Below are 10,806 nucleotides of genomic sequence, written 5' to 3' on the forward strand. Positions count from 1 at the left end.
TCATAACTCATCATCATTATTAATCTATGTATTACTTTTATGTATTAGTGATCTATTTGTTGTACTCATGTATCCTTGCAGTTGTTTATTACACAAAATAAATTATATTATCACACTTCTGGCCACATAGCGCTGATATTCACTGCACATGCCCATATTAACCTTAACCAGAGGGTTTAAAAAAACAAACCAATGTTTACATACCATATCTGCTTCTGCCGTGGCCTGGTGGACAAAAAATTGGTTAAGGGTTCCCCGAGCTTTCACGCCCCTCATGTTCTTCATGTGCCCACCACTAGAAGCATGCCTATGGAAAAAGTGCGCCGGCGCACAGTGCACTGCGCTTTATAGGTGTTATCGTGCACTTTTCCAGCCAGGTGTTTTCCTTTTCCCATCCCTCCCTGTACTTTTGCAGCCTTTTTTTTCTCTGAGGGGAACAAACATTGCTGGTCTAATGCTGGGCTTACACTGTGCGATTTTTGGCCCATTTTGAGATGATTTTTGAGTCGTGCGACCGATTTGGTGATCGGCCCGATTTTGGCCTTCATCGTGCATCGTGTAGTATACGTGGGGTAACGAGAAGCGATTAACACCTCATGACCAGCTCCCGATCATCAATTGCTCGTGAGCCGCTCACACTGCTCACGCGCAAACACGTAAACGTCGGTGAAAAAGATGGAGCAGCACGGCTGTGCAGCGTGTGATCTGGACACAAGCGATGGAGGCACAACTTGTAGAACTTTGGAAAGCTCATCCGAGCCTTTTCGATGTGGCATCACAAAATTATCACGACCACAACAACCGTGAAAATAGTTGGATCTACACTGCTGCTCAATCACAGCTGCCTGATTAATGTTTTTCATTAGCAATTTAGCAAAGTTGATGGTGGTGGTGTGTCTGTGTGAGTGAAAGACAGAGAGAGCGAGCGACAGATTTTCTGTTATAACCTTCATTTTATGGAGGCACAGTGTGAGCGCTCAGGTCGCATCAGAGCATCGGGCGGTATAGTGTGAGACTCTGCATCGTGACCTACCAACTTCTAACCCCTGCGAGTCAATCGTGCAGTTTGAGCAGAAGCTGAATCGCGTGACTGAAAAAATCACACAGTGTCTGCCCAGCTTTAGGCGTACTGTCGTCCGAGACTTGCACCGCAGTTTGTTTCACATTTTCTCCAATTGGTATTTTGAGATGAGACAAATTAATAAAATGCATTTCACTATGGGCTATAATAAAGTACAGTCAATGAAACTGAGTAAAATCAATGTCAAACATTTTAGTAGACTTGAATAAAATAACTAGCATCTAAAATCAAACTGTAAGACTTCAGTTTGTGCATGAATTTGGACACTCAAATGTTATTAATTTTGACATAATTAGCTTTTCTGTGTTTTAAAACTATAAACTGCTTTTCATACTTAGCCTTCAACAGTTTGTCCACATGTGCCTAGAAGTCCCATAGGATGTTAGCCCGGTCATCCTCATTCTCTTCCAGGCCATACTCACCACAAATGTTCCAGTATACTATGCTAGCCATTTGGTTATGGCATCTCACTATGACATTGTACGCTAGGTGAAAGGAAGGTGGCTAAGGACTGATGCTGGCTGCACTGTCTTGTTTTTATGTCAGTGTCTTCTATCTATTCCTTTGGCCTGCAGATCTGATGACTGTCAGGGTATAGGTGTCGATTGCCCAGATCTTGTCCTTCCCATTCAACTGAGTCTGCAGGACTTGGTGGTTGAGGCATTTCTAGTGGTCCCCTCATGATTCCCAGGTACGTATCGTTGTCCTTGATGTCTGCAATGTTACCTTGCCTACTGAGGGGGTTCAGGCCTATGCAGAACAGTGGGGACAGAGCATCTTCTTGCTAGATCCTGTACTTGACGGTGACTTTTACTGTTGGCTTGAAGTTGGCCTGTGGTGTTGCACCAGCCCTTTGTGCTGTCTTGAGCTTGGCCTCTAGTCTCCTTCGTATGGAGTTCAACTCATCCATCCATCCATTCGCTACCGCTTATCCTTTTCAGGGTCGCGGGGGGTGCTGGAGCCAATCCCAGCTGTCATAGGGCGAGAGGCGGGGTACACCCTGGACAGGTTGCCAGTCTGTCGCAGGGCTAACACACAAGGACATTCATACTCACATTCACACCTAGTGGCAATTTGGATTATCCAATTAACCTATCCCCACAAACTGCATGTCTTTGGACGGTGGGAGGAAGCCGGAGTACCCGGAGGGAACCCACGCAGACACGGTGAGAACATGCAAACTCCACACAGAAAGACCCTGGCCTGATGGTGGAATTGAACTCAGGACCTTCTTGCTGTGCGGCAACAGTGCTAACCACCGTGCTGCCCGGAGTTCAACTCAATTCAATTAAATATTATTTCTATAGCACCAAATCACAACAGCAGTTGCCTCAAGGTGATTTATTTTGTAAGCTAAATATCCTACAATAATACAAAGAAAAAAAGAAAAACCAAACAATCATATGACGCGCCCTATGAGCAAGCACTTTGGCAACAGTGGGAAGGAAAAACTCCCATTTAACAGGAAGAAATGTCCAGAGAGACAGGATGATAAGTTGTGGCTGGACACTGGGTGATTAAATATCAACAACGGTGACTGGATGTCTAGAGAGAATTGATTTTATAATTTTTGACTCCCCCCCCCCCCCCCCCCCTTTTTTTTTTTCCCTGTCAGATTATAATTTCAAGAGGATTCGGAATTCCATGGTCTCCTACTGGATTACAACTTCCAAGGACTTGAATCCTGTCTTATTGGGTCATATCTACACAGAAGGGACAAGGCATGCCTATTCTCTCCAACCTCTCTCCTCTGAAAGATCAGAACAAAGTGAGCAATACCATAGAGTAGGTTAAATAGATAATTATAATTCAAGTGATGTGATTATTTGTTATTATCATAATTATTACTTTTTATTTATTGCTTTGTTCCTGGGAAAATTGCTTTGAGAAATTATCCCACATTCAAAACTCTAAATTGTGTACATTACCTTCTTAACCCTTTGATTTTTACCTTTACTGCTTCACAGAGTATTAGTTTACATCGGTATCGATAGCACTTCCAGGTTACTCCAACCTTTAAAAGTAACAGACCCCAGGGACTATTTTCCAGACCACTAAACCCAGTCATGTTGCAATGAGCGTGGCTGGTAAAATTTGCAAGGCTGCGCAGGTTGAATTTAATGAATGAATGAATGAATTTAATACAAGAGAAACTATGGAACAGGTGAAGCACTGTGAATAGTTTCCAGATGGACTGTGCAAATAATAGAAGAACACAAAACATTAATTGTGATACTGTTAGTGTGCAATGTATGTAAATGTGAACGTGACTCTGTTTTTTTCTCCAATATGAATTGCAGAAATTCATATTGGAGAATTTAAATGACACAACTGACCTTAAATTGCCACAGTCAGATTTTTGTGTCAGCTTTGTGTACAATATATTGGCAATGAATCTGCATTTATAATTACATTAATTGCAAATTTGTGATTAATTGCAAATCTCTGTCAATCTGTTTGAGAGTGATTACAGTCACAGTTACAGAGTGGAAGAGGGACAGGTTGCCACCCACTCTAAGTGATCTTTGAGATTGAAGGTGGTCACTGAGAAGTCGAGGGTGTTGTATGTAAAACCTCTGGGTATCCAGCTGGCTGCTGAGCAGACAGCAATAAATAAAACATAAAATAAATAAATGTGATAACTCACCAACCACTGTTTATTTGTACTTGTGTGACTGATATCTCAGGTATTGTTTTACATTGACTATTATTTTATCTATAAATCCTTTATTACTAAAGCAAGACTTCATTCTGAAACATTTGGAAGCATGTCATATGCATTAAAAGCTAAATAAAAAATATTTAACCGGGGGCCAGCCTTTGTTCATGTTTGAACAGGGTCCATTAAAACTATACTTGAATAAACTGAACATCTAAATGCATGCTATACATAAATTGTATAAGAGTTACAGATAATGAAAATCCTCCTTTTCAACAGTAGCAAACAGGTAAGGGCACACTGTATAGATTCTTATACAATCTGCAAATGACTTCTTTTTGTTGTCAATAACTAAGAAGATCAAAACTGGGTGATTCTCCTTGCTTCACAGTGGTGATCTCTGTTTATTGTAAATATTCAGTCAGTAGACAGTACAATTAGCAGAGGAACGCTGGGTGCACAGGAAGTCACTGGTGACCTCTTTATAATCCCTGGATTCAGTTAGACCACTTCCTGTTGAACAAATGAGAAGAGAAAGAGGTATGAGCACACAGAACACAAAAGGCCTGTAGTACCTTGATCATTAATATGCAAATTGCAGAATCAACTTTTTGGAGACTTGCTTGAGTTCTGCTGTCCTTTCATTTTCATTTATAAATCCTTTATAAGGTATAGATCAGGGCTCCCCAATCCCAGTCCACAGGGGCCGGTGTCCCTGCAGGTTTTAGATGTGTCCTTGACCGATCACAGTTGATTTAAATGGATAAATTACCTTCTCAGCATGTCTTGAAGTTCTCCAGAGGCCTGGCAATGAGCTAATCATGTGATTCAGGTGTGTTGACCCAGGGTGAGACCTAAAATCTTCAGGGTCACTGGCCTTTGTGGACTGGGATTGGGGACCCCTGGTATAGATGGTCATCACTTTAGATGAGGTCATAGAAAATACTGAACTAACAACTTGTAAATGTAGAAATAACAATTAATTACAATATGAAATAAGACATTATAACACATCTTTTAACACACAAACAACAAGCTCATCTTAATCATTATATGTATAAATGCAATGACTAGAAGAACTTTGCTAATGATTTCCTTGGCTTTTTAAAATGATACTATGACCCATTAACAGCTCCTAAATAACTTGTTTGTAGTGGATGTAATATTTTTTATAAACTTGGTTTTCATTCAATGTTATATATGAGCTTATTAATCCATTAATATCCATTCATATCCATGTAAATGACACAGTAAGGAGTGATGCTTTCTAGATGATTAATTATTTAATAAAACCTTACTTACCTTATTGCCTCCAGTAATATGTAATTACTTTAACATGTTACCACTTGTAGGACAAACTTATCAGTGAAGCCCAGGAATTGCAAAAGGATGTCACAATTTTTATCAAACCTTACCTTCAATCAGGTTATAAAGGTTGCAGTAGTTGGTGCCATGGTCTTTAATGGCATACCAGGTTTCAGAGATAGACATGCCCTAGAAATTAAGTAGATCAATTAATTAATAAAAAAAAAAGGCCATATTTGTTAAATAAAACATACAAATGCAAAAGGTAAGCAATAACAAAAATAAACAGAAGGTGAGGTGGTGAGAAAGACAGAAAAATAAAAATGAAGACAGAAAAGAAAGGATGCATCAGAAGAGAAAGGGGAGAGCATGGTACAGTGAACCAAATATACAGAAACCAAAATTATTGACAATAGACAGTTTGCTAATTTTGTTTCTTTAACCTGTCATATAATACAGTGGGGCAAAAAAGTATTTAGTCAGCCACCGATTGTGCAAGTTCCCCCACTTAAAATGATGACAGAGGTCAGTAATTTGCACCAGAGGTACACTTCAACTGTGAGAGACAGAATGTGAAAGAAAAATCCATGAATCCACATGGTAGGATTTGTAAAGAATTTATTCATAAATCAGGGTGGAAAATAAGTATTTGGTCACCTCAAACAAGGAAAATCTCTGGCTCTCACAGACCTGTAACGTCTTCTGTAAGAAGCTTTTCTGTCCCCCACTCGTTACCTGTATGAATGGCACCTGTTTGAACTCATCATCTGTATAAAAGACACCTGTCCACAGCCTCAAACAGTCAGACTCCAAACTCCGCCATGGCCAAGACCAAAGAGCTTTCGAAGGACACCAGGAAAAGTATTGTAGACCTGCACCAGACTGGGAAGAGTGAATCTACAATAGGCAAGCAGCTTGGTGTGAAAAAATCAACTGTGGGAGCAATCATCAGAAAATGGAAGACATACAAGACCACTGATAATCTCCCTCGATCTGGGGCTCCACGCAAGATCTCATCCCGTGGGGTCAAAATGATCATGAGAACGGTGAGCAAAGATCCCAGAACCACACGGGGGGACCTGGTGAATGACCTGTAGAGAGCTGGGACCAAAGTAACAAAGGTCACCATCAGTAACACACTACAACGGCAGGGAATCAAATCCCGCAGTGCCAGACGTGTTCCGCTGCTGAAGCCAGTGCATGTCCAGGCCCGTCTGAAGTTTGCCAGAGAGCACATGGATGATACAGCAGAGGATTGGGAGAATGTCATGTGGTCAGATGAAACCAAAGTAGAACTTTTTGGTATAAACTCAACTCGTCGTGTTTGGAGGTAGAAGAATACTGAGTTGCATCCCAAGAACACCATACCTACTGTGAAGCATGGGGGTGGAAACATCATGCTATGGGGCTGTTTTTCTGCCAAGGGGACAGGACGACTGATCCGTGTTAAGGACAGAATGAATGGGGCCATGTATCGTGAGATTTTGAGCCAAAACCTCCTTCCATCAGTGAGAACTTTGAAGATGAAACGAGGCTGGGTCTTCCAACATGACAATGATCCAAAACACACCGCCCGGGCAACAAAGGAGTGGCTCCGTAAGAAGCATTTGAAAGTCCTGGAGTGGCCTAGCCAGTCTCCAGACCTCAACCCCATAGAAAATCTGTGGCGGGAGTTGAAAGTCCGTGTTGCTCGGCGACAGCCCCAAAACATCACTGCTCTCGAGAAGATCTGCATGGAGGAATGGGCCAAAATACCAGCTACTGTGTGTGCAAACCTGGTAAAGACCTATAGTAAACGTTTGACCTCTGTTATTGCCAACAAAGGTTATGTTACAAAGTATTGAGTTGTATTTTTGTTATTGACCAAATACTTATTTTCCACCCTGATTTACGAATAAATTCTTTACAAATCCTACCATGTAGATTCATGGATTTTTTTTTCACATTCTGTCTCTCACAGTTGAAGTGTACCTCTGGTGCAAATTACTGACCTCTGTCATCATTTTAGGTGGGGGAACTTGCACAATCGGTGGCTGACTAAATACTTTTTTGCCCCACTGTAAATTAGAGAAGAGAGATAACCTACCGAAACATGACAGCAAGTGTAGAAGTGAAAGGAGACCAATCGAAAGTTAATGTCATACACATTCTTCTTAAAGGGAGTAGTGTGCTTGGCAGATATGAAGTGAACTGAGGCAGAGTGCAACTGGAGGCAGAAATTAATTAATTTGTTAATCTATGTATTGTTTCTACAGAACAGAATTAAGGTTAAAGAGAACTCAATAATACAATTATATAATATTATGTGTGTATGGGTGTGACTTCACATACCTTGTACAGGCACTTTTCTCCTCCCATAGTGCAGCTAGCCATGGTTTCCCATTTCTTAATCTGTGAAACCAGGGATTCATAAACTACCTGACATGGTATCCCAAAGTACCTGCATGGCATAAAACAAGCATAGCTACTTTAGTGTAGTAATTGCTAGTGTTGCATCACCTTGGAATACTATAACAAATGGTCCCATCTAGTGGAGATTGGTTGTGAGTGTTACTTGAGACTATTTGGAATTTGTCTATTGTAAGAAACAAAAGATGGGCTTTTTTTTTTTTACTGCTGACAAAAGGTAATTATCACTATTTACTTCTTTTTGATTATTAAATCTTACACCATATATTTTTATATCACAAGGAAGCTTTATATGATGAAAGATTACATGTATTTCATTTAATTAAGGCATTTTAAAAGTTTGCAAGTTTGTGTTATGACATTTTTAGCCAATTAAGAATGACAGAAAGGTGAGACCAGTGCTCTTTATGAAAAATATTGCCTCAATCCAGTTTATAGTAAACTATGGCTAAGCTCAAAAAGTTTCCAATTTACACAATAAATTACATTTCGGTGGCAGCTCAGTGATTTTACAGGCCAGTTCAGTTGTTACTACCGAGAAATGTGATCTCATTATTGTTCTATAAAGCATACAGAGTTGTTTCAATTACAAAATAACCATTACATATGCTTTAATACTTTCATATAGAAGAATATAATATTTATACACATATTAATTATTGCATGTCTTAGGTTTACATATTGATATAGAAGATACTTTCCTCTATTGAGATTGCATTGACGACAAAGAAAGAAACGAAAGGCGAAGTACTGTTTACATGCAGAGGCAGACTAACATTACGATGCATAAAAGAATATTTACTAAGCATTACTTCAGATACATGTTTATCACATTATTTTAAGGCAAAGCTAGAAGAACAACAGCAACAAAAAAACAAATTGTATACAGAGAAAATACATCATACCATTCTACTTTGCACTGAGCATGGAGAGGTCCTGCATAACAAATCTCAGATGAGCCAACTGCCAGGAGAACTGCAATGACCCAATAAACTGAATGCATTTTGTCGTTGTCGTTTGGAATTCCACTGCCTGTAGTTCCAGTGACTTGGATATATAAAAGGATGAAAAAAATGCCAGCAATCACAGGATGGTCATGTGCCTTTCTGAAAAGGAAAGAAGACCAAATTAGATTAACTTCTGAGGAATAGACAATAAGCAGAACCTTAAGAATCACTTGGCTTAGAGAGACATCTAGAGTCAGCATCTAATAGTGCAGGGGAAACGCCTATTTTATAACCACAATATGGCCATTCTGTCTACTCTACCCACATACAGCTTTATTTATTATTAAGTAATCAGCACTTGGAAGAATCTCATTTTGATAAAAGATAATGTTACACAACTTGTCAACTATTTGACCTCTGTAACTTTATTTTTCTTTAAGCCTGTCCTGTCTGGCAGCTTTTGCAATCTGAATGTGATGTTCCAAAAAACATTTGCTTTACCAAGATGAGCTCTATTCTCATTAGGCTCTAATTCTCTATAGGCTCCTCTTGTTTATGTGTTACACGTGTGTTAAATTTTTTGGTTTATTTATTAGGTTAAATTTGTGTCACGTCCATTATTACAATTCATTTCCAATACAGCAATGTCCAAGCGAGCAGGTAGGGGGAAAAAAGAGAAATCATTAAATAGTGTACAAGAGTAGAAATAGAAATGTGCAATGGATCTCTTTGGCTGCACCTGCAAAATAAGAAAACAAAAACAAAACAAATAAAACAACAAAACCTGGAACGGGAAAAATATAAGAAAGTATGCATACACAAATTAACAAGAGAGCAGCCAGCCCCACCACCACCATGGCACGAGCTGAGAACATGGCCCCAGGGTCCTAGGTGCCCAAGAACTGACTGCACCTGGTGAGACAGGGTATCTATCTGGCTTTTTTTTTTTTTTGTATGTCCTGTCTGGCACTGTAGCAATCAGAATTATTGTCTGAAGGCCAAGACAAATGCCCAACAGATTTACTTTCCCAAGTGGGCCTTTTGCTATACTGGTCCACTTGATTGTCATAGTTTATTTGATCTTTATTAGTTAGTAGCACAGTGTGCTTTAAGGTAGGAGCCAAAAAGGGTGTAGTTTGTGTGTGTGAGCACCCGTGTGTACACCTGTGAGCATGAACACGCTTGTTTTTAAAAGGTTCCTACATGTAATGATCTGTTAGAGGGTGTGGGGAGCCATAGCCCCGTCCACCAGGGCATGAAGCAGGTATGGAGGAGATCAAAACTCCAGACATCCGGAGGCCCCCAGAACACGAGACCAAGGAAGACCAACAGAGGGGCAGCTGCGCCACTATCCCAGAAAGAGCTGAGGAGAGTCCCAGATGAGGGGTCACTCAGCAGCCGCGGAGCGTAAGCCGGGGGGGTTGCAGTGACGTGCCCGGGAGCTCCGCCGGCAGCCAGCTGTGCCAGAGTGACCGAGCCCCAGGCCGAGAGGCCGAGGGCACCTGTCCCGATTCGTGATTGAGGTGAGAGACAAACGACCACAAGTCCAAGTGCGTCAAAACAATGATTTTATTAAACACACGTGTGGAGGAAATACACCATCACAATCTTCAGCATAAATCCCCCAAAGAAAGCATACTCAGAATGTTTTATACGTCAGGGTATTATTACGCCCCTTCATGTGTCAAAGCAGATACATGACACGCATAAGTTACAATAACCACAACCTTTGACACATTCAAAAAGAACATTTTCTCCGTCTCGACGCCAGATGCTTCCTGTTGATCTTACTCTGCTTATTTCTGGATCATCAAAACCACATCCTACAAAAAACTGTCACTTCTGCAGGCACAAAATGTAGTTACAAGCAAAATATGTCTGAACTCTTACCTAGAAACAAGTCTGTACACTGTGTGTGTGTGCAGGCAAACTGTGTGTCTCGCACTGAGGTCGAGACACCTCAGTGCACTCTGTCTCACCTCGCCAACTCAAGCTCACAACCAGATAGAGGCCACTCTCATATGTGTAGGAATCTAACTGAAACTATATATGTATATATTGAATAAATGCTTTAATCAAATGCCACTACTCAAAGCTTAATAAAAGCATATAAACAAATGAAAGGATATGAATGAATAAACATGAAATTAAAATGATATAATCCCCACACACCCGACCCCCGAAGTAGCCCGATCGAGCCCCAGGCTCCAGGCCCCGATAAGCAGCCACCAAGGAGTGAGCCAGTGTGTACCTGGACGCCCACCCCCAGACACAAAGAACCACCAACGCACCGATGTCTGAGGGCGTCTGCCACTGGCAGGGGAAGTGGTGGGGGGAGATAGGCCACCATACCTTGGAGGGCCTGAGATATCCCCAGAGAGGTGGCGTCTGATACCCGACCTGAC

The 10,806-nt window shown here is 40.9% G+C and overlaps 1 protein-coding gene across 1 annotated transcript; it reads right to left on the reverse strand.

The window, feature by feature from the left end:
• Positions 1 to 4,161: 4,161 nt before the first annotated feature.
• On the reverse strand, positions 4,162 to 8,457 carry LOC146625045 (uncharacterized). Its single transcript, XM_085361911.1, has 5 exons — positions 8,360 to 8,457; positions 7,377 to 7,485; positions 7,132 to 7,251; positions 5,156 to 5,234; positions 4,162 to 4,253 (listed from the first exon to the last, which is right to left on the reverse strand). The coding sequence occupies exons 1-5, from the start codon at positions 8,455 to 8,457 to the stop codon at positions 4,162 to 4,164; spliced, it is 498 nt and encodes a 165-aa protein (XP_085218037.1).
• Between the last annotated feature and the right edge of the window lie 2,349 nt (positions 8,458 to 10,806).

The sequence above is a fragment of the Diplotaxodon limnothrissa genome, linkage group LG9 (genome assembly GCF_057381915.1).
Source record: "Diplotaxodon limnothrissa isolate DT_005_m linkage group LG9, D_limnothrissa_male_GT1.1, whole genome shotgun sequence".
Taxonomy (NCBI): Eukaryota; Metazoa; Chordata; class Actinopteri; order Cichliformes; family Cichlidae; genus Diplotaxodon; species Diplotaxodon limnothrissa.